The 23,962-nt window shown below is 62.9% G+C and overlaps 2 protein-coding genes across 2 annotated transcripts in view; one reads left to right on the forward strand and one right to left on the reverse strand.

Moving 5' to 3' along the window:
- The window catches only part of LOC139788351 (band 3 anion transport protein-like), a 21,207-nt gene extending 7,433 nt beyond the window's left edge, over positions 1-13,774 (reverse strand). Inside the window, 17 exon segments of the mRNA XM_071728256.1 lie at positions 252-689; positions 1,175-1,183; positions 1,185-1,324; positions 2,528-2,672; positions 2,674-2,732; positions 2,837-3,047; positions 4,456-4,640; positions 5,820-5,895; positions 6,815-6,950; positions 7,238-7,373; positions 7,457-7,634; positions 7,857-7,930; positions 9,241-9,326; positions 9,462-9,531; positions 10,640-10,736; positions 10,868-10,956; positions 13,697-13,774. Of these exon segments, the coding sequence (XP_071584357.1) occupies positions 252-689; positions 1,175-1,183; positions 1,185-1,324; positions 2,528-2,672; positions 2,674-2,732; positions 2,837-3,047; positions 4,456-4,640; positions 5,820-5,895; positions 6,815-6,950; positions 7,238-7,373; positions 7,457-7,634; positions 7,857-7,930; positions 9,241-9,326; positions 9,462-9,531; positions 10,640-10,736; positions 10,868-10,885 (2,058 nt within the window). The 5' untranslated portion in view covers positions 10,886-10,956; positions 13,697-13,774.
- LOC139788352 (RUN domain-containing protein 3A-like) lies at positions 12,138-23,630 on the forward strand. Its single transcript, XM_071728257.1, is given in 15 exon segments — positions 12,138-12,686; positions 14,388-14,628; positions 15,898-16,070; positions 16,072-16,127; positions 17,946-18,061; positions 18,225-18,358; positions 19,167-19,245; positions 19,344-19,440; positions 19,526-19,533; positions 19,536-19,605; positions 19,729-19,894; positions 21,292-21,449; positions 22,165-22,302; positions 22,521-22,627; positions 22,864-23,630. Coding segments are annotated over 15 exon segments (2,235 nt in total). The 3' UTR covers positions 23,007-23,630.
- The last annotated feature ends 332 nt before the right edge of the window (positions 23,631-23,962 follow it).

The following is a 23,962-nucleotide window of genomic DNA, read 5'->3' on the forward strand; positions in this document are numbered from 1 at the left end:
TCCAGGAGATGGGGTCTTGGGCAAGGACTGTGGTTGCTGGGGGCCAGGAGAAGGAACCTGGGCATCACCTCCCTGTCCCAGAACCCCCCGTGGAGAAAAGGAGGAGCAGGGAAACCCCTGGGGAGGAGGAGGAGGAGGAGGACGAGGACGAGGACGAGGACGAGGAGGACAAGGAGGAGAACGAGGAGGAGAACGAGGAGGAGGAGGAGGAGGAGGAGAAGGGGAAGGAGAAGGAGAAGGAGAAGGAGAAGGAGAAGAAAGGAGAGAGGAGAAGGAGAAGGAGAAGGAGAAGGAGAAGGAGAAGGAGAAGGAGAAGGAGAGAAGGAGAAGGAGAAGGAGAAGGAGGAGGAGGAGGAGGAGGAGGAGGAGGAGAAGGAGAGGCTGGAAGGGGAGCTCCATCCCTCCTTGCACTTTTTGCCATTCCTCCCCCCACTCCCATGGGTGAGGAACATGACCTGCACCCCCCCCCAACCGTGGGACCCCCCCCCCCTCACCGTGACGAGCTTGGAGAAGGTCTCGTAGATGAAGATGAGGGAGATGAGGAAGGAGAAGATCTCCTGGGTGTAGCGGGAGAGGTAGCGCACCAGGAAGCTGCCCTCGCAGGCCACCACCACCAGCACCAGCAGGATCATCCAGAACCCGATCCAGACCCGACCCACGATGTACTCCATGCCATTGGCACTGCAGAACTGGGGAGCCAGAGGGGGGGGGACATCCCCGTCAGCCCCACGGAGCACCCCGAGAGGAGCACCCACTGGGGAAAGAGCCCGGGGTCCCACGGTGGCCCTGTGCCTGCTGCCCGAGGGTGTCGGGGTCCCACGTGGGGCAGGACCCCTGTGGGGTCACCGTGTGGTGACACCACACGGTGTCACAAGACTCGTGTCACCCCCCTGCCACCAACGGAGGGCTCGACCCACGCGATGACATCACCCGCGTGACGTCATCACCCACATGACATCATCACCCCTGTGCCATCACCCCTGTGCCACCCTCCGTGTCCCATCCCCCCCGTGCCACCCCCTCGTGGCATTGTCCCCTGTGCCCAGCACCCCCCGGGGGTCGCCGGGGACACCCGGAGCTCCCCCCCCCCCCCCACCATGGGGATCAGCAGGGATGGGGTGGGGGGGCACCCAGGGTGCTGGGGGGGCACCCAGGGGTGCAGGGAGGCACCCACCGAGTAGAAGGGCTTCCTCAAAGACCAGGAGGGGCCCCGAAAAGCCCACGACGAGGAGAGGCTGAGCACTGAGGAGGCTGAAGAGGACACACTGCACACAGGTGGAGATGAGCAGCTCCGACACCCCCATCAGCCCCTTGGTCTTCTCACCTGGGTGGGGGGGGGACACAGAGCTGGTGGGTGCCAGGACATTGTCCCCCTCCTCCACGTTCCTCCATCCAGGGTAAGGGGCTGCAATCACTCCCCACCCCCAACCCCCCCCCCCCGTGTCCATCCCCAGGAGGTGCCACCCCCCTCCCCCAGCTCGGGGGAGTCCCAGTGATAGGAGGAGGAGTGATGGGTGGGGGGGTCCCACACAAACATCAGAAGGATTTCATCACTGGGAGGGTGACAGAGGCCCAGGCTGCCCAGAGAGGGGTTTGTGGGGTCTCCTTCTCTGGAGGCTGCCAAACCCCACCTGAACCTGTCCTGGGTGAAGGATTTCACTGCAAGTGTGACAGAGCCCTGGCCTCTGGGGGGGGGGGGGGTTTGGGGTCTCCTCGGGAGGCTTCCAAATCCCACCTAAACCTGTCCTGGGTGAAGGTTTTCACCTGGGAGGGTGACAGAGCCCTGGCCTTTGGGGGGCTGTTTGTAGGGTCTCCTTCTCTGGAGGCTGCCAAACCCCACCTGAACCTGTCCTGGGTAAAGGATTTCACTTGGGAGGGTGACAGAGCCCTGGCCTCTTCGGGGGGGGGGGTTGTGTTTGTGGGGTCTGCTTCTCTGGAGGGTTTCCAAACCCCACCTGAACGTGTCCTGGGTGAAGGATTTCACTGCAAGGGTGACAGAGCCCTGGCCCAGGCTGCCCAGGAAGGATGGAGGTGGGGGTTATGGGGTCTCTTTCTCTGGAGGCTTCCAAACCCCACCTAAACCTGTCCTGGGTGAAGGTTTTCACCTGGGAGGGTGACAGAGCCCTGGCCTCTGGGGGGATGTTTGTAGGGTCTCCTCTGGAGACTGCCAAACCCCACCTGGACCTGTCCTGGGTGAAGGATTTCATTTGGGAGGGTGACAGAGCCCTGGCCCAGGCTGCCCAGGAAGGATGGAGGTGGGGGTTATGGGGTCTCCTTCTCTGGAGGTTTCCAAACCCCACCTAAACCTGTCCTGGGTGAAGGATTTCACCTGGGAGGGTGACAGAGCCCTGGCCCCTTCTCTGGAGGCTTCCAAACCCCACCTAAACCTGTCCTGGGTGACCCCCCCTTACTGGGTGGCCTGGTCTGGCAGGGTGGGTCGGACCTGATGAGCTCGGGAGGTCCCTTCCAGCCACGCTGTGGTTTCTGCCACCTCCCCCCCCCACCCCCCCCTCGTCCCCTTCCTTACTCAGCAACCCTCCAAAGGTGACAGCGGGTGACAGCGCCGCGAAGTAGATGAAGATGACGGCGGCCAAGCACTGGGGGCTGAGGGCATCCTTGATGTCACTGAGATATTTGGGGTACCTCCTGCAGATGTCCCTCACCAACCCCCCCAAAAGGTCTCCCCGTCCTCCTCAGGGGATCATCCTCCTCCTGCCCCGGCTCCTCCAGCCCTGGGGACACAAAGAGAGGGACATGGAAGGTTTGGGGTCCCACCAAGCGTGGGGATGAAGGTGCTGAGGGGGGGGTGTGGGGTGTTGGGGTCCCCCCAACCTACCCAGGTCTTTCAAGAAATCCCCTCCCAGGGTCTTCTCGGGGGGTTGGTAGCGGCGGCGGAGGAGCTGGTGCTGCAGGGGCACCAGGGCGTGGAGCAGCTGCTCACTGGGGGTCTCGGTGGGTGGCAGGACGATGCTGGCCTCCAAAAAATCCTCCACCCCCCTCAGAAGGTCCTGGCGACCCTCGGCCAGGTAAGCGTCCCGACGAAAAACCTGCGGGGTGGCCGGGGGAGAAGGGGTGTAGGCAGCTCCCACACCTTTGGGTGCTGCTGGGAACCCACCCTGAGGGGCTCTGTGTGGGGACAGGGGACAGGGGGGGTGGAGGGACAGGGGACATCGAGATGGGGGGTCTGGGGACGTGGGGATGGAGGGACAGGGGATCTGGGGATGGAGGGGTCTGGGGATGTGGGGTGGAGGGACAGGGGATGGGGGGATGAAGGGACAGGGGACATCGAGATGGAGGGGTCTGGGTACATGGGGTGGAGGGACAGGGGACATGGGAATGGAGGGACAGGGGACACTGAGATGGAGGGGTCTGGGGACATAGGAATAGAGGGGTCTGGGGATGTGGGGAAGGAGGGACAGGGGATGGGGGGGATGGAGGGGTCTGGGGATGTGGGGTGGAGGGACAGGGGACACCGAGATGGAGCGGTCTGGGGACATAGAAATAGAGGGGTCTGGGGATGTGGGGAAGGAGGGAAAGGGGACATGGGGATAGAGGGGTCTGGGGATGGGGGGATGGAGGGACAGGGGACATCGAGATGTGGGGGTCTGGGGACATGGGGTGGAGGGACATGGGACCCTCCATCCTGGGGTGGGGGTGGAGGGACAGGGGACATAGGGATGGAGGGACAGGGGACGTGGGGGTGGAGGGACAGGGGATGTGGGGATGGAGGGGTCTGGGGACAGGGTGTGTGAGGATATGGGGTCATGGGGATAAGGGGGGCCACGGGGGCCATAGGGCCACGGGAGGATGGGGCTTGGGCACATGGGGACATCTGGACACAGGGCTATGGGCACATGGGGACACAGGGGCATGGGGACAGGTGAGAACAGGGCCACAGGGACACAGGGGACAAGGGGTGACAGTGAAAAGGGGCCACAGGGACACGAGCACAGGAGAGGGAGGTGGCAGAGGTGGATGAGCCCGGTTCGAGGGTGCAGCTTCAGGGTTGGGGACTTGGGGTGCTGAGGGGAGGTGTCACCCCACTGGCAGTGGTGGTGGCAGTGATGGTGACATTGGGGGTGGCAGTGGTGGTGGCAGTGGGGGTGACAGTGGAGGTGGCAGTGGTAGTGGCAGTGGTGGTGGCAGTGGTGGTGGCACTGGGGTGGCACTGGGGGTGGCAGTGGGGGTGACAATGGAGGTGGCAGTGAGGGTGGCAGTGGTGGTGACACTGGGGATGACACTGGGGGTGGCAGTGGAGGTGGCAGTGAGGGTGGCAGTGATGGTGACACTGGGGGTGGCAGTGGTGGTGACACTGGGGGTGACACAGGGGTGACACGGGGGGTGACAGTGGGGGTGGCACTGGAGGTGACACTGGAGGTGACAAAGGGGGTGACGGTAGGGATGACACAGGGGGTGACAGAGGGGGTGACACAGGGGTGGCAGGTGAGCCCATACCCTCTCAGCCATCATGGTGGCAGCGGCGCGGCCGATCTCGTGGTAGCTGAGGTGGGGGGAGTCGGGGCCCAGGACCACCCAGAGGAAACGGACGGGCAGGGGGACATCGAGGACACCGTCCAGGGTGGCAGCAGCCCTCAGGCGCACGAAGGCCAAGGTGGGCTGGTCCAGGAAGGCTGCACAGCCTGGGGGGAGGATGGGATGGGATGGGATGGGATGGGATGGGATGGGATGGGATGGGATGGGATGGGATGGGATGGGGTGGGATGGGAAGGGATGGGATGGGATGGGATGGGATGGGGGGGATGGGATGGGATGGGAAGGGATGGGATGGGATGGGATGGGATGGGATGGGGGGGATGGGATGGGATGAGGTGGGATGGGATGGGATGGGATGGGATGGGATGGGGTGGGGTGGGATGGGATGGGATGGGATGGGATGGGATGGGATGGGATGGGGTGGGGTGGGATGGGATGGGGGGGATGGGGATCACAGGGGGAAGGGCATGGGAACATGGGAACATGGGGACATCAAAACATTGGGGTGTGGGGACAAGGGGACACAGGAACAGGGATGGGGGTTATTGGCAGGTGACACAGGTCATGGGGACAAGGGGACACAGGAACAGGGATGGGGTTATTGGCAGGTGACACAGGTCATGGGGACATGGGGACACAGGATCATGGGGACATTGAAACATTGGGGTGTGGGGACAAGGGGACACAGAGGAACAGGGATGGGGTTATTGGCAGGTGACACAGGTCATGGGGACATGGGGGACATGGGGACACAGGAGCATGGGGACAATGAAACGTTGGGGTGTGGGGACAAGGGGACACAGAGGAACAGGGATGGGGTTATTGGCAGGTGACACAGGTTGTGGGGACAAAAGGAATGGGGCAGGGCACGCGGACATCAGGAGGCAGAGGTGCAGGGACATGGGGACACAGGAGCATGGGGACAACAAAACATTGGGGTGTGGGGACAAGGGGACACAGTGGAACGGGATGGAGTTATTGGGAGGTGACACGTGTCATGAGGGGACAAAGGGAACAGGGCAGGGAATGCAGACATCAGGAGGCAAAGGTGCAGGGACGTGGGGACAGAGGGGTGGGTGGGCGTGGGAGCACGGGGACACGGGGACACAGGGGACAGAGGGACATGAGGGAGAGCAGCGCTGAGCAGCAGCAGCGGTGGCAGTGAGGGCTGAGGGTGGGGGAGAGCCAAAAAAGTGCAAGAAAAGCAGCGAGTGAGCGAGCAGGAGGACACCAAAGCTCCCACTGTGCACCCCGACCCCCCACCCACCCCCCTCAGCCAGCACCCACCACCCCAACCCTGCTCCCCCCACCCCCTGCCCACTCACCCACAAGGACCAAGGTGGCCTCAGCATCCTCGGGGACCTTCTGGGGGAGCAGGGGGCTCGTGGTGCCCCCCAGGCTCTGTGGTGGGCAGAGCAATGGCAGGAGTCAACTGGCTGGCTTTGGTGGCTGTCCCCTGCATGTCACCCTCCAGCCCTGCTGTGTCCCCTTCTCTTCTCGATGTGTCCCCCACCATCCCCTGCATGTCCTCACCATCCCTGGTGTGTCCACCTCCACCTCCAGTGTGTCCCACTCCATCTCCAGTGTGTCCCACTCCACCTCCAGTGTGTCCCCATCCATCCCTGGTGTGTCCCCTTCCTTCCCTGGTGTGTCCCCACCATCTCTACTGTGTCCCCCTCCATCTCCAGGGTGTCCCCCACTATCCCTGGTGTGTCCCCCACCATCTCCAGTGTGTCCCCCTCCATCTCCAGTGTGTCCCACTCCATCTCCAGTGTGTCCCACTCCATCTCCAGTGTGTCCCCATCCATCCCTGGTGTGTCCCCTTCCTTCCCTGGTGTGTCCCCACCATCTCTACTGTGTCCCCCTCCATCTCCAGGGTGTCCCCCACTATCCCTGGTGTGTCCCCCACCATCTCTACTGTGTCCCCCTCCATTTCCAGTGTGTCCCCTTCCATTTCCAGTGTGTCCCCACCACCTCCAGTGTGTCCCCTTCCCTCCCTGGTGTGTCCCCCTCCATCTCTACTGTGTCCCCCACCATCCCTGTGTGTCCCCCTCCACCTCCTGTGTCCCCTCCAAGCCCAGCTCCCTCACCACCACCTCTGCACCATCCCACGGCAACACCTCCCCTGCTTGCACGCCCGCACACGCATGTTCACGCTTGTGACCCCACGTGCCAGGAAGGCTGCGGGTGACCGTCTGCGTGAGCCTGCGCTCGTCCGTGCAAATGCACCCGTGTGACAGCTTTGGCCGGCCCTGACACCTTTGTCCCTTGCCCCCCAGAGTCCCCCCGGTGTCCCCCATGTCCCCGTGTCCCCTCTCACCTGCTCGGTGCCCCCGAGGCTCCGCAGCTCCAGGGGTTGTTGCTCCCGCAGCAGCGGTTGCTCCGCCTCTGCCCGCCCGGTGCCCGAGCGCTGGAGCTGCGCGGGTGTCCCGAGCGATTCTCCCTCTTTGGGATGCCTGGGGGGGGGGGATCAGGTTGGTTCAGCACCATTGATCCCCCCGGAAAACTGAAAAAAAAAAACCCCAAAAAACAAACCCACCACCCCATAACACATCCCCAGCCCCGCGGTTGCGTGGGGACCCCCCCAAACTGGGCTGGGAGGCGAAGCCAAATGGCTGAGGGGCTTTTCCAGCCTGTGACGGCTTCCAGAGGGATTTGCTGGGGATGGATGCAGCCTGAACATTGGGGTGTCCCCCCCAGCCCCCCCGCACCCCTCCCCAGGGGCTGCCAGCCCTGCCCCTACTTGTGCTGCAGCAGCAGCGTCCTCAGGATGTCCTCCCGGTCCTGGGGTTTGAGCTGCCCCTCGTAGATCATTTGGTCGATGAGGACATGGGCGATGGCAGCCAGCGAGGTGGCCTCCACATCGAAGAGCACCGCGCCTGTAGGGGACAGCGCTGTCACCAACCTGCTGGCCTTGGGGGAGTCCCCCCGGCACCATCCCGGCCCTTCCTGGGGTCCCCACCTTTGGCCAAAGCCCTGCGGATCTCCAGGAGGCTGCGGTAGGTCAAGAAGGAGAGATGGGGCTGATTCCAGTGCCCAGCTTCCTTGAAATCCTCCTCCAGTTTGAGCCAGTGGGCAGCTTCCATCCAGAACAGCTCCTTCGTGCTACCCACGACCAGTTCGTGCAGCTCCACGTAGCCCTGCAGCCAGAGCCAGGGGGGGGTTCAAGGTCCCCCTGCCCACACCAAGGTCCCCCAGGAGCCCTAGAGCTGTGGCTGCCCCTGCCAGCACCCCCACACCCCCCCCCTTGTGCCCCTGTGTCCCCCCAGGGGCTGGTGTGGGGTTTGTCCCCGAGTGGCCACACTGTCTGCCCACCCATAGGAATGGGGAGGGAATGGGGGGGTCCCTAGGGCAGCACCCACCTCATGGGTGTCCTGGTGGGACACGGGCCTCCTGCTTCCTGATGCCTCCAGGTCCACATCGGTCACTGACGGAGCTGTGAGCAGAACCACCCCCGGGTTAGTTGGTGCCTGCTGACCCCCTTGGGGTCTGTTGGAGGTGTCTCCCCCCATCGCCCCCACCCCGGATCCGGCTGCAGTTGCCTGGAGGTGTCCCCTGCCCCATCGCCCCCACCCAGCCCCACTTGGGACTCCTGGAGGTGTCCCCTGCCCCTTCACCCCCACCCAGCCCCACTTGGGACTCCTGGAGGTGTCCCCTGCCCCATCACCCCCACCCGACCCCAACTGGGACCCCTGGAGGTGTCCCCTGCCCCATCGCCCCCACCCAGCCCCAGTTGGGGCTCCTGGAGGTGTCCCCTGCCCCGTAACCCAGTTGGGACTCTCTGGACGTGTCCCCCACCCATTGCCCATCCCAGCCCCTGCTGGGGTTCGTTTATTTGTCCCTCCCTTCCCCCCCCCTTTGCCTCTGCCCAGCTCCAGCCCCTCCCATCCCCGCAGCCCACCTCCTGGGCAGGGTGACAGCCTGGGGACACCAGGGGGAGGGCAGAGCTGGTGGTCACCCTCTGACCCCCCACCCTACCACCAGCACAGCTCTGACCCGAGCACCGGTCCCTGTCCCTCGGGCTGACGCAGGGACAGCACATCCCCGGGTATCCCTGTCCTTGTCCCCTGCCTACCTGTTCCCCCCCCTGCGCTGCCCACAGCCCCCCCAGCTCTAGAAAGGGGGGGCCCGAGCCCCACGCCCCGCAGCCGCCCTGTGTGCACCATAAATCCCGGAGCACTTTGCCTTTGCTGACAGTAAACACCGGCACAGGTCCCGCCCGCCCGCAGCCACCCCGGTGGCGGGGACAAGCTCACCCTGTCCCCCCCGCACCCCTCTGGGGACCAGGTCGGTGCCACCCATCGGGGTGATGCCGCCCCCCGCTCTGCCAGCTGAAGGGTGCCGCGCCCACGGGGCTGGGGACAGGGCACGAGTGTCCCCTCCTGGTGTCCCCAACGGCGTGGCACCTGGGCACGAGCCTGTCCTCGTCCCAGCCCGCTGCCACCACCGCCGAGCCGCCCGGCGCCAGCCGGCGTTCAGCCCCAAGTGGTTCTTGTCCTCACCCCAAACAAAAGCTTTATTTATCCTCAATCAGCCGGCGATTACGGGCAAGCGGCAGCGGTCACCCCGCGGTGTGCCCTGACACCCGGGTGACGGCCACCCCGCAGCTTGCCCTGACACCCGGGTGACATTCACCCTTGCGGGACACCGGGGGTGGCAAAGCCAGGGTGAGCGTCGCGACGGAGGGCTATGGGGGACACACGCCGGGGTCGGCTTTTGTCCCCCGGTGTCCCCGCGGTCACTCACGCTGCCTGGCCTGTCCCGGGGGGGCCCCGGCCCCGCGCCTCCTCCCATCCAGGTCATAGCATCCCCGGCGGCCGGGCAGATACTGCCTGCAAAACACACACCGCCGGGACGGGGGGGTCAGAGCCAGCACCCACGGGTGCCGGCAGCCTCCCCTTGCCGATGCCAGCCGGGCAGGTGGGGCAGCAGCCGGCCCCCCCCTCCCCAATTTAGGGGGGACTCACCGCAGGGGCTTCAGCTCCTCGGCTCTGGCCCTCCAAGCCTGCAGGGGGGACGCGGTGCCAGCGCTGGCCCCTGCGCAGAACAGGCGGCAGCGTTACCCCCCGGACCACCCCCCCAAAAAAAAAAAAAGAAGAGGGGACCCCAGGAGCTGGGTGCTGGTGTGGCCTGAGCACCCCCTTGGGGCGGTGGCTCCAAATTAAGTTTGGGAAAAGGGACGTTCTGGGGCACAAAGACCCTCCCTAAATTCCCGAGGGGCTCTGGGTCCCCGAGTTCAGCACCCACAGCCCTGGAAGTGACACCTCACCTGCTCCGGGTGTCATTGCCTGGGGACGATGTGACCCTGAGGGCTGAGTGTCCTGTCCGAGCCCCCCCGGGCTCTGAGCGAGCCCCCTGCCCGTGCAACACTGGCACCCGTGCAACGCTGGCACCCGTGCAACATGCTTGTGCAACACTGGCACCCGTGCAACAATGGCACCTGTGCAATGCTGGCACCCGTGCAACACTGGCCCCCATGCAATGCTGGTGCCCGTGCAATGCTGGCACCCGTGCAACATGCTCGTGCAAGGCTGGCACCCATGCAACACCGTGCCCATGCGACCCTGGCACCCATGCAACCTTCCTGTGCAGTGCTCCTGCCCGTGCAACACCTCCTTGCCACGCAGCCTGGTGCCACAGCAGCACTGGCACCCCCACACCCTGTGCTCTCTGCCCTGTGCCACGCTGGCACCCACAAAACTGACACCCATGCAGCATGCCACCTGGGTCCACTGGTGCCCCTGAGGCACTGGCACCCACCCAGTGCCACTTCCCACACAAGTGCCCATGCAGCACTGTCACCTCTGCACCATTGGTGCCTGTGTGACACCAGTGCCCACTCAGTGCCACCCCATGCACCATCGGTGCTTGTGTGACACCAGTGCCCATGCAGTGCCACCCATGCAGTGTTGGTGCCCGTGTGACACCAGTGCCCACTCAGTGCCACCATTGGTGCTCGTGTGACACCAGTGCCCATGCAGTGCCACCCATGCAGTGTTGGTGCCCGTGTGACACCAGTGCCCACTCAGTGCCACCCCATGCAACCCCAGTGCTCGTGTGACACCAGTGCCCATGCAGTGCCACCCCATGCAACCCTGGTGCCCAAGTGTGCCCCTGTCCCCCAGCACCCGGGGGAGCCACTCACTGCTCATCTCCCCCAGGGACAGGCGGGAGCTCTTTATTCCAGGATCCTCGTAGCCCTCAGGGTCCAGGCTCCTCCTCATCCCCTCCTCGTAGGCCTCCTGTGGGATAAAAACAGAAAAGGGCTCAGAGGGGACCAGCACCCCCAGGTCCTCGCCGGGGCCGTGCCGGGGGAGGGGCAGGAGCTGGCCGGGGGGGCCAGGGGCCGAGGCTTGGGGCCGGGGGTCCCTACCTGGCCGGGCCCCTCCATGGCTCCGGGCTCGGCCCCTGCTGCCACCTCGCTGCGTCCCAGCAGTCAGCCCGGCGGCACCATAACCCGGCCTGGACCGGGCACGGGGGGAAAGGGAGAGAAAAGATGTTAGGGGAGGTTTGGGGCAGCACTCGGTGTTCCCCAGGATGTGGGGTTTGTCCCCTGGGATGGGGGATGGACACCCGGACCATTCCTGCAGTCCCTGCCTGCGTCACCCGCTCCCCGCCGGCCGGGAGGGGATGGGGGGGGGGTCCCTGGGGACCCGGTGCCCTGCCCTGCTGCCATCCGTGGTGGGAACGGACGTCAGGCCATGGCAGAGCCCCAGCAGCGTCTCACCGGGGACACGGCATCTGTCCCGGCCCACCCGTGCCCACGCGGGGCGGTTGGTCCCACCGTGTCCTGCACTCAGGGGTCACGGCCCCTACAGACCCACGCCCGGGGGCTGGGGTCCCGTACAGACCCATACGGAGGGGCTGGGGTCTCATACAGACCCTCACACATAGATAGGGTCCCTTATAGACCCACGCACAGGGGCTGGGGTCCCCCACTGCCACCCCCGGGGTCCCCAGCCAGCCCCTTGGCAGAGCATTGGGGTGAGAAAGGGGAAACTGAGGCACAGCGGGGTTCACGGGTGCCGCTTGGAGCGGGATGGCACACGCACCCCGCAACAACCCGGAGCGCCCACCCCGGGGCGGGGGGTGGTGGCTCTGCTGCCCCCACCCACCCTCAGCACCCAAAGCCTCTGCAGCCCCCCCGGGTGGCGGGTGGGTGCCTGGAGGGGGGGGGATGCGGATTTTACCTGCAACCTCCCTCTGCCCTTCCCGTTCTCCCTCTGCCCCCCCGCCCAGGGCTTCTCCCCCGCCCCCCCGCAGCTGCCCCAGGGCCGGGGGGGGGGCGGGGGGGGACACAACCGCCAGGGGGCGAGCTGGCCCCGCACTGTGCCCCCCCCCGCGGCAGCCCCGGGGGACCCAGCAGGTCCCCCCTCTCCCCTATAACCCGACCCCATGACCCTCCACTTGCCCCCAGTCCCAGAGCCTCCGGGGGGGGGGGGGGGGAGTTGCGTGGGACCTCCTCAACCCCCCCAGCCGCAGCGGGACACCTCCCCTCCAGTCGGGGGGGGGAACGGGGACCTTGGCTGCCCCCCTGCACCATCCTGACCCAGGGGTGTGCAGCTGGAGGGGGTGTCTGAAAGATCAGGGCGTGGGGGGGGCTTTGAGGGGGGGGACCAGCCCCCCTAGATCTCACCAGGGTGATGCCGGCGGGGGCGGCGGGAGCCGGGGAGGGGGCGGTCACGGAGCCCCCGCTGGGGCCGCGGGATCCCCGACGGGGCGCGGGAGCCGCGGCGGGGCCACGGGAACCGGGACGGCTCCGGACCCGGCCTCCTCCTTCCTGCCCCGCCTGGCCCCGCAGCGCCGGCTGCCCCCGGTCCCCCCAGGCCGTCCCGTCCCGGGGCCCCCCCCCCGGCCCCCCCCCGGCCCCTCCGGCGGCTCTTGCATCATCCCGGTGTACCGGGCTGTGCCCCGCTGATAACGCCCGGGACCCCGCCCCGCTCCCCCCGCTGCCCCCCGCTTTGTCCCGGGGGGCAGAGCGGGACCCTGTGCCCAGGTCACCCCCACCCGCTGGAGCCGTCCCTGTGCCACCCTCACCCTATAGAGCCCATATGTCCTACACGGGGGGTCGGGAGGGAGCCTGCACCCCCGGCATCGCTCGGGGCCAGATAGAGCCCAAAGATCCTATAGGGAACACCCCGTGTGCTCAGCAGAGAGCTCAGTCCTCCTATAGGATACACCCCGGGTGCGCAGTATAGAGCCCAAAGCTCCTATAGGGTACACCCCGGGTGTATGGAGTCCATACCTCCTGCACCCCACATGTCTCCTACCCCACACTGCCGAGGAGCTCAGTATAGAGCCCATACCTCCCGCCCCGCGCAGCCCCTGTGCCTCACCCCATCCATCAAGGCTCAGTATAGAGCCCATACCTCCCCAAGCACACACGGGCCCCGTGCAGGGAGCATGGAGCCCACCCCTCCCGCAGAGGCATTCAGTATGGATCCTATACATCCCACACCATCCATGCAGTGTGGCTGGAATCCCCGGAGCAGCAGGGACCACCACAGCTCAGTATGGATCCTATACATCCCCAAGCCCTCTCCATGGTACAGCTGAACTCCCTCCTGCAGCGGGTGCCACCACAGCTCAGTATGGATCCCATACACCCCACACCACCCACGCAGCGTGGCCGGGATCCCTCGAGCATCATCAGGTACCAAACACAGCTCAGCATGGATCCCATACGTTCCACGCCATGCCTGCAGCGTGGGTGGGCTCCCTCCCACAGTGGGTACTGGCCTGGCTCACTATGGATCCCATACGTCCCACCCCACCCACGCAGCGTGGTTGGGACCCCTCATGCAGCAGGTACCACCGCAGCTCAGCATGGATCCCATACATCCCATCCCACCCGTGCAGCGTGGCTGGGACCCCACGAGCAGCAGGTGCTCAGCATGGATCCCATACATCCCATCCCACCCGTGCAGCGTGGCTGGGACCCCACGAGCAGCAGGTGCTCAGCATGGATCCTATACATCCCCCCCATGCAGCTCCCCCCTCTACCCCCCCCAGGATCCGCATCCCACATCACCTCCCTCCCCAGCACCCCCTCCCCTCTCACAACCCTACAGACCCCACCACCCCGCTCCGGGGAACCCCCTAGGGGCGCTCCCCCCACCCTACCTGCTCCAACTGACCCCCCCCACCCCCACCCCCACCCCCAGGGAGACCCCCGGGTGCCCCCCGTGACCCCCACACCTACCCCGGGGGTGCCTCCGCGCCGCCCCTGCCCGCGCTCTGCCCGCAGCTGCCAGCGACACCCGAATGCCCTGAGTCACCGTCACCTCCCTAATCTGTCCCCCCCCCTCGGGGCTCCCGCCCCCCCCGGGGCCCCCCGTAAACAAGGTTATCGGGGTGCAACATCTTGCGAGCACCCAGGCTGCACCCTGCCTGCACCCTGCCTGGCCCTGGACCTCCCCAGAGCCACTCGCCCGGTCCCAGCTTGGCCAGTTTGCTCTCCCAGTGCCCCCCCCCCCCCTCTTCCTCCTCACCCCCCCCCCCCCCTCACTATCTTGTTTACCAATCTCGGGGTTTCCCTGCGGGGGGAATCCCCGGGAACCCTCGGGCTGTGTGTATCTGTGTGTGTCCCCCCCCCTCTTCTCCCGGGGTTGGGGTTTTTCTCTTTTTTTTTTAATCGAAAAAAATTCAAAAAAAAAAAAAAGGGGTTCCCAAGGAGGTTCCCCAGGCTGGGAGGGTGGGGGGAAGGGAGGATTGGGGGGGCTGGAAGGGACAGGGGACATGTCCGGGCCTCCAGCTGTCCCCGGGGTGCTCTGTGGAGAGGGGGGGGCAGGGATGGTGGCTTCAGAGTGAGGGCTGAGAGTGTGTGTGTGCGTGTGCACACGTGTGTGTGCGCGTGTGCACGTCTGTGTATGCACACGTGTGTGTATGTGCAGTTGTGTGTGCACTTCTGTGTACGCACACGTGTGTATGTGCACCTGTGTGTGTGCGTTCACACGCGTGTGCGAGCCCACGTGTGTGCACCCGTGTGCCTGGCTGTGTGCGCACACACCTGGGTGCACGCTCAGTGTGCCCGCGTGCCTTTGCACACGCGTGTGCACCAGTGTGCCTGCGTCTCTACATCTGCAGCCTTCCTAAAGGGCTCCCAGCCCCAAATCCTGGGGCACGGGGAAAGGGGTAAGGGTGGGTGAGCCCACACACACGCACAAGCGTGTGCACACACACACGCGTGCATACGTACACTCCAACCCCCTCCCTGCCCCCTGTGCTTGGGGACACCTGTGGGGACATCCTGGCTGCTGGGACATCGCTTGTGGCACGGTCAAGGTGGCACCGGGGGGAACAGCGCAGACAGAGCCTGTCCCCTGCCTTGGGGACGCGGTGACACCCGCGGCGGGGGCGGGGGGGCGTGGGGTGGGGGTGGGTGATAGCTGCGGGCTGGGTGCTCTGATAAGGGCCCGGGCGTTATCTGGGTGCTGCCAAGGGCTCCCCTCCCTACAGCACCCCGGGGATTTGGGGGGGGTCCCTCCCCTGCGGGTCACCCTGCTGCCCCCCGGCTGGGTGCTATGGGCTGGGGGCTCTTTGCAGGGGGCAGAGGAGGGGGTGGGAGGTGTCCCCAGGGTTGGGGTGGGGGTGGGGGGGTCACCTCTCTGCTGAGGGTGACTCTGATTTATCTGGGTGCTGTGCACACACACACACACGCACGCACACACGCACACACGCACACACACGCACACACACACGCACACACACGCACACACACACACACACACACACACGCACACACGCACACACACGCACACACACACGCACACACACGCACACACACACACGCACACACACACACACACACACACACACACACACACACACGCGTGGGTGCCTGTGGGATTCACCCCCTCCCCGATTTCTCTGTCACATCGGTGGGGAAACTGAGGCACGGCACAGAAGTGGGTGTTGGGAGCACTGGGGGGGCTCCCCCCTCGGCACAGCCAGCCCTTCCACGCTCCCCCTGCTCGGGGAGTGGGGGGGTGAGGGGGGGGAGGTCTCATGCACCCCCAGACCCCACAGGGAGCAGGGATGCTCAGCAGCCCCCAAAGCAGGGGGCGGGGTGGCCGTGGGGAGGGGGCCAAGGACACCCTTAGTTATGCGGGGGGGGGGGGGCTGCCCAGGCTCCGACTGGACCCTGTTTCCCCCCCCCCCCCCCGAGGACGTCACGGTGAGGGGCTGGGCAGAGATGCCCCCCCCCGGGGGAGGGGGAGGACAGTAACCCCCCCATCTTCCCCCTCCCTCCCCCTTTATTCCCACCCCAGGCGTGAAATTTGGGGGGGTGGGGGGGGGACCGGGGGGGCGGGGTGAGGCTCAGGCCCCGCATCCCTTTTTTTTTTTTTTTTTTTTGGGGGGGGGGGGGCGGCGCCCGGCCCGTTGCCGTGGGCATCATCGGAGCGAAGCCTGCGCGGGGCTTTGGGGGGGGGGGGGTTTGGTTGGCGTGGGTCGGGGGGGGGACACACACGGGGGAAGGTGTCCCCCGGGGGAAGGGGCCATCGGCCGTGGCCTTGCCGAGCTGGGTGGGAGGGAGTCGGCTGCGGGCTGCCATGGCTCTGGGGCTCTCCGCCAAGAAAAACCTCTTCCAGGAACATCGCCGTGGAGAGGAAAAACCTCATCACCGTCTGCAGGTTGGGGGGGGGAGGGAAAGGGAAAAGAAGGGGGGGGTTTGGATGAAGAAAGGGGGAACCCCCAAAATAATACGGGGGGGAAGGTGAGGGAGAGAGGGGAAGAGCGGTGCCGGGGATGGAGATGGAGAGGGGGATGGGAGGAAGAGGAGGAGGGTTAAGGAGGGGGGGGAGAGGGGGAGGGGGAGGGCTGGGGGGGCTCTTCACACCCCTCAGCAGCCCGATCACCCCGGGGGGGGGGGGTTTGGTGGTGGTGTGCTCGCTTTTTGCTGGGGGGGGAATACAGATTTAGAGCAGGGAAGGAGGATGGGGATGCAGGGAAAGGCGGGGGGGGGGGGGGGGGGGGGGGGGGGGCGGGCTACAGGCGGGGGGGGGCTGCAGGCGATGAAGCTGAGGGGGGTCCCGGGGGTGGTGGTGAGGGGGGGGCTGGGGACACAACGCCAATATGGAGGGTGCTGGTGATGCCCCGGGCAGCCGCGGGGGGGGGGGGGAGAAGAGGTGGGGGGGGAGGGGGGAGAGATGGTCTCCGGGGGCAGCAGGGGCTGGGAGAAGGGGGGCGATGGGGTTGGGGACCCCCCTGCGGTCGGGGGGCCAAGGAAGTGACGTCAGGCTCCCCCCCCCCCTGCTCCTTCCCAGCCCTGCTCCGTGTGTCAGGGATGGAGCAATGGAGGCAGCAGGGATGGAGGATGAGGGTTGCCATGGCAGCGGCCACCTGGACCGATGGGGGGGGACAAGGGTGGTGTGGTGGGGACAGGTGGGAGGGGGGCTGGTGCCCCCTGTTTGTCCCCAGGCACAGGGATGGGGTGACACCCCCCAGCCCTTGGTCAGGGGCTGCTTGGCTGGGCTGTGACCGGAGCCTGGGGGTCACAGGGTGGGACATGGGGGGCACCGAGGCTTGGGGTGACCATGCCAGGGAACCACAGGTCCTGATTTTAGGGTCTGGGAGGCCCCAGGGCTTCTCACCATGGGAGGGACACCTCTAGATCCCACTATCACGACATGGGGACACCCAGAGCTCTTTGTCACGACACTCCTAGACCCTGCTCTCATGACATGGAGACCCTCAGGCCTCATCACTATGGCATGGGGTCCCTCCTGAACCTGCTGTCATGACATGGGGACCCCCTGGATCCCCTCACCATGTCACAGGGCACCTCTAGACCTCACTGTCACGACATGGAGACCCGTCAGAGCTCCCCATCATGTCACAGAGCACCTCTAGCCCCCACTCTCATGACATGAGGACCCCTTTAGATCCTCTTGCCATACCACAGGGGTACCTCCAGTCCCCTCGTCCTATCCAGCCCATGTCCAGACCCTCCCCACCATCCCACCAAGCACCTCCAGACCCCACCTCCACGCTGACCCCACCCTTCCCCTGCCATCACCCCCAAACCTCACCTCCCCACGCGTGGCCCTGACCACCCACCCCGTCCCTTCCCGTCCCCCCCCCCTCCTTGCCCCGCCGGGCTCTCAGCTCCTTTCGTGCCTCCAGCATCTTTCTCTCCACGGGCAGGAGCGGCGGAAGGGGAAACCATCACCGCCCGCGCACGGCCGGGGAGGAAGGGGGCCTTTGTTCGCCCTTCCTGGCCACTTGCACGGCGGGGGAGCGGCGACTGCCCCGGAGGGATCCCCGGGGACGCGGGGGTCAGCGAGGCACAGCCCTCCCCCCCCCTCCTTCTTCCTGCCCCGAAGCCAAAAGCTGCAAAAGCGTTTTGGTCACACGCCCAAGAAGAAGGATTGGGGGGGGGGGGGCGGGGGGCTGGGTGGGAGTCCGCTCCCACCCGTGACACCCATCCCACCCACCCACTCTCCCCTCAGGTTCTCGGTGAAGAGCCTGCTGGATAAATACACGGCAGACCCCATCGACGACTCCTCGGAGGAATTCGTGAACTTTGCTGCAATCCTCGAGCAGATCCTCAGCCACCGCTTCAAAGGTAAAGGGGGGACCCTCGGGGACAGGTGGCCCTGCAGCCCCCTCGAGTCCTCGTGTCCCCCAGCCCTGTGTCACACGAGTGACAGCACTGGGAGCGGTGTCCGGGGCTCCGGGTCGGGGTTTTTTGGGGTCCTGTGTCCCCTGCAGCCCCTGGGTCCCCGCAGGTCCCATCAGTTGGTTCAGCTCGGATGGGCAGCACGGGTTTTGGGATTACATCCGCCTGGCCTGCAGCAAAGTCCCCAACAACTGCGTCAGCAGCATCGAGAACATGGAGAACATCAGCACCTCCAGGGCCAAGGTCAGGGAGGTGCCACCCCCAGCCCTGTCCCCTGTCTCCAGTCCCGTTCCCGTCCCCGCCCCTGTTTCCATTCACACCCTGTCCCTGGCACAGGGAGCACCCCCATCTTCATCCCCATCACTGTCCCATCTCCCTCATCATCCTATCTCCATCCTCATCCTCATCTCTGTCCTTGTCTTCATCTTATCCCACCCCTATCTCCATCCCATCCCATCCCATCTCTGTTTCATTCCATCCTCATCTTCTGCCCATTTTATCCCCATCCCATCCTCATTTTCATCCTCATTTTCATCCCCATCCCCATCTCTGTCCTAATCTTCATTTTATCCCACCCCCATCTCCATCCCATCCAATCTCCATCCCATCCCATCTCTATTTCATCCCATTCTCACCTCCATCCTCATCTTCTGCCCATTTTTACCCCAAGCCCATCCCATCTCATCCTCATTTTCATCCCCATCCCCATCCCACTCCCATCTCCATCCCATCCCATCCCATCCCATCCCCATCCCCATCCCCATCCCATCCCATCCCATCCCATCCCATCCCACTCTCTCTGTCCCTATTCCCTCCCCCTCCTGCAGCCCCATCTCACCCCACAGCACCCCACGGGGTCACTGGCAGAACCAGGACCTGGGAGTCCCCATGGGGAAAAAATGGGGCCAAAAGCAGCTCTGGGGTGGAGGCCACACTCCTGATAGTGCCCAGACCCTCAGGGGACAGGCAGGACCGTGGCAGGGGACAGCTGCAAGTGGCACCCAATGGGTGGCCAGTGGTGGCCACGGTCCTCAGGGCTGTCCCCTTGTAGGGCCGGGCCTGGATTCGTGTGGCACTGATGGAGAAACGGATCTCTGAGTACCTCACCACAGCCCTGAGGGACACCCGGACCCACCCGGTGAGCAGCCCCCCCCCCCCCCCCAGCCACCTCGGGGGGCAGGGGGGAGGTTTGGGGTGCTGGTGGGTGCCCGTGGTGCCACGTTTCCCCCCTCCAGGAGGTTTTATGAGGATGGCTCCATCATGCTGCGGGAAGAGGCCGTGGTGCTCACCGGGATGCTGGTTGGGCTGGGGACCATCGACTTCAGGTAAGGATGGGGGGGATGATGAGGGGGTCCCCGCTGTCCCCCCCACTCCAGAACATGACTCTCCGCTCCTCCTGTCACCTCTCAGCTTCTGCCTGAAGGTGAGGTGATGGATGGGAAGATGCCCATGGTCATCGATTACACCCCCTACCTGAAGTTCACCCAGAGGTGAGGAGAGTTGGGGTGTCCCGGGCACCCCCTGACCCCCCCCAGCACCCTGCTGGCTCCCCCCACCCTCGGCTGCGGTGTCACCTCCACCACTGAGCCCCCCCCTTGTGTCCCCCCCCCCAGGTACGACCACCTGAGTGAGGAGGAGGAGAGGGGCAGCGTGGGGAGCAGCACGAGTGAGGACAGCTCCCCCGACCACCCCTACCTGCCCCTGGTGACAGATGATGACAGCTGGTACAACAAGTGGCGCAAGATGGAGAAGAAATTCCGCATCGTTTATGCCCAAAAGGTACCAGGGAGCTGGGGTGGATGTGCAGAGATATGTGTATATATGTATATATATATATACACACACATATATCACATATATATATATATATATTACATATTATTATATATATGTAGAATATATAATATATATTACACATATATATTATATATATTATTTTACTTTATATATTATAATACATAATATATATTATATATATAATATATATTATATATATTATATTATATTATATATTCTATATTATTATTGTATTATTATATATTATCATATTATTATTGTATTATTATATTATATATATTATATAATATATTATATTATATAATATATTATATATATTATATATAATATATATTATATATAATATATTATATATAATATATATTATATATAATATATATAATATAATATATAATATAATTACAAAAATACATAATATATTATATATTACATTATATTTATATACCATATACCATATATCAATTATATATTATATATTATATATTATACATTATACATTATACATTATACATTATAATATATAATATAATTACAAAAAATACATAATATATTATATATTACATGATATATTATATACCATATACCATAATTCAATTATATATTACATATTATATATTATATATTATATATTATACATTATACATTATACATTATATATTATTATATATCATATATATTTATATAGAGATATATATTATAAATTTTATATTATACATTACATTTACATATTACATATTATATATTATATGTAATACATTATATATTGTATATATTATATTATATTGTATATTATATAGTATATCGTACATAGTATATAGTACATATATATTATATAATATTTATATTTATATTATATCTATTATATTATATTAATATTATATTATATCTATTATATAGTATATAATATATAGTATATAATATATAGTATATAGTATATAATATATATTTTATAATATATATTTCTATAATTTATATTTATATTTATAGGATTTGTATTTATAGACTTTATATTTACATTTACATTTACATTTACATTTATAACCCATACATACAAAGCCCCTATCACCACACTGACAAACATTCTTTGGGAGCACCCCTGACAGCAGAGGTAAGAGCAGGACTCAGCCTGTTACCACCCTCAGCACTTCCGTTTCCGACCAATCAAAAAAAAAAAAAAAAAAAAAAAAAAAACCACCAAAAAACCCAAAAACCCACAAGATTTTTGCTGCCAGCCTGGCTGGTGTTTAACCCCTGCTACTCCATCAGGGTTGGGGGCGGGGTTGCCCCCCCTGCTCCCTCCCCTCGCTGGTCCTCCAGGCTGCCCTCTCCTTGTCACCCTGGGTGGCCCTGGGGACATTGGTGCTGGTGGCCTTGCCCAGGGGTACCTGGAGGAGCTGGTGAGGCTGCGGGAGTCGCAGCTGAAGGACCTGGAGGCAGAGAACAAGCAGCTGAAGCTGCGGCTGGAGGAGGTGATGGTGCAGAACCAGCTGGAGAAGAGGGAGCTGGAGGGCGTCATCCTGGAGCTGCAGGAGCAGCTGTGAGTGGGGACCCAGCACCCACGGGATGGGTGCTGTGGCTGGGTGGGTGGATGGGTGGGGGTCCCACGGGCTTCAGGGTGACCGACCCTGAGTGGGTGTCCCACGGGCTTCAGGGTGACCAAACCTGGGTGGGGGTCCCATGGGCTTCAGGGTGACCAAGCCTGGGTGGGGTCCCACGAGCTTTGGGGTGACCAAAGCTGGGTGGGGGTCCCACGAGCTTCAGGGTGACCAACCCTGAGTGGGGGTCCCACGTGCTTCAGGGTGACCAAACCTGGGTGGGGGTCCCATGGGCTTCAGGGTGACCAACCCTGAGTGGGGGTCCCATGTGCTTCAGGGTGACCAAACCTGGGTGGGGGTCCTCCATGGGCTTCAGGGTGACCAACCCTGAGTGGGGGTCCCATGGGCTTCAGGGGGACCAAACCTGGGTGGGGGTCCCATGGGCTTCAGGGGTGTCCCCGTACACCCTGTGGGGTGTTTGTTGATGGGTGGTGGCTTCCCAGGGATCCCCATGTGGGAACGGGGTCCTGAGTGTCCCATTTTCCCCAGTGGGTGTGATGGGTGGCAGCTCCCCAGCACCCGGGTGTTTCTTGTGTGCTGTAGATCAGGAAGGTCCCCAGTGTCCCCACGGGATGTAGCGGTGTCCCCCAGTGTCCCCCGGGAGGTCCACAGCGCCGGTGGCTCTGCTGGGTGCTGAGCCCCCTCCCTTTGGTGCAGGACGGGGCTGATCCCCAGCGAGAACCCCCAGCTGACCCAGCTGTCCAAGGAGATGGTGACACCCCTGGTGAACCAGTGGCCCTCCCTGGGGACCCTCAACGGCAACGAGAGCAGCTCGGACAGCAAACTCTACAGGAGGTAACCCTGGGGGGGCTGTGGGGGGGGGGACAAACACACACAGAGCCACCCTCACCCCGCGCCCCATCCCACCCCGGGGAAGGTGGAGGGGAGGAATCTCCCTTGGAGAGGGGATGGAGAGAAGGGGTGCCCCTGGTTTTGGGGAGGGGCTGTCCTGGCCCCCGGGGGGGTTGGGGTTGTGGGGGGGGGGGGGGGGCTCAGTGCCGTCCCTTCCTCAGGCAAAGCTTCGTGAGCACCGAGCAGCTCTCACCCGGCAACAGCCTCAGCTCCGACTCCCAGTGCCTGGGCGAGGGCAAACGCGAAGGGGAGCCCTGGGGGCCCTTGGGTAAGACCCCCCCCCCCAGACACACACCGTAGGGTACCCCGGGAGGGGGGGCGGGGGCTCAGCATGTCCCCTGGATGGGCACCCCCCAAGCTACCGGGACCCTGACACCAACGCTATTGTCCCGACAGTGCAAGGTCCCACTCGTGGTCCCCCCTCCCCCGCGGCAGGGTTGGGGTGTGAAGCTGCAGCCCCCCCGTGACTCCCTTCCCCCCTTTTCTTCCTCTCTGTGCCCGCAGGGAAGGATCCCACCCCCTCCATGCTGGGGCTCTGCGGCTCCCTGGCATCCCTGCCCAGCTGCAAATCCCTGCCCAGCCTGAAATCCAGCGAGTGCCTGGTGAGCGACAGCACCCAAGGCAGCCCGACCCGCAGCCCCAGCTGAGACCCCCGACCCCCCCCTCCTCACCCGGACCCAACCTCACCGCACACCAGTGACCGCCTCGCCCCCTCCTCACCACCCCGGGACCGCCGAGGGAATTCGCCGAACCCCCCGGGAAGGTTGGGGATGGATGGATGGATGGATGGGGTTTCTCCTCCCCCCCCCGCCCCTTCCCCAGTTTGACACCGCATCCCTTGGCTACACCTCGGACTCCCGGTTCGGTTTGGAGGCGTGGACCTCTTGGGATGGGGCTGCCGGATCCATGGGAGCCGGGGGAAAAAACTGTGCTGGGGGGGTGGATGGGGACATGGGGTAAGAGCAGCTGGGGGGCAGGGCCAGAAGCTCCCCCCCCACCCAGGGGGTGCGGGTCTGGGTGCAGCCCCCGTGTCTGTCTCATCCCCCCCCCTGGGCTTCCCCCACCCACCCAGTACAAGGGGGGGGGCTGTCCCACCCTTTTGGGGACCTGTCCCACCCTTGGAGCAACATTCCCATGAGAGGGATAGGCTCTTTCCCTCCCCCCTGCCCTTCCCCATCCTCCCCCCGGGTTGTTTTGGGTTGGTTTTGGGTTTTAATTTAGCCCCATGTGCCCTGGTGAAGCAAAAGGAATCAATAAACACAGCAAGCTGAGCTGGCTTCCCATGAGCTCCCCTGGAAAGGGGGGGTGGGACACAAAAAGAGCCCTCATGACCCCATCCCCAAGGTCCTATCCCAGGGAGGGGTGCTGGGGGTGGGATTTGCTGAGCCTCCACCCTCCCAGGACAGGGAGAGCACCTTTAGGACCCAAAGGTCACCAAAGGATGGGCAGCCCCTGCTCCATCCACTGTCCAGGAGAAGGTGGTTCTGGGGCCTTCTTACCCCCCAAAATTCCCCCCTCCCCCCTCATATGAGGGGGGTGGATGTAGGTGATCTTTAAGGTTCCTTCCACCCTACACCAGTGTGTGGTTCTGTAAGTAAAACCC

The sequence above is a fragment of the Heliangelus exortis genome, chromosome 29 (assembly GCF_036169615.1).
Source record: "Heliangelus exortis chromosome 29, bHelExo1.hap1, whole genome shotgun sequence".
Classification (NCBI taxonomy): Eukaryota; Metazoa; Chordata; class Aves; order Apodiformes; family Trochilidae; genus Heliangelus; species Heliangelus exortis.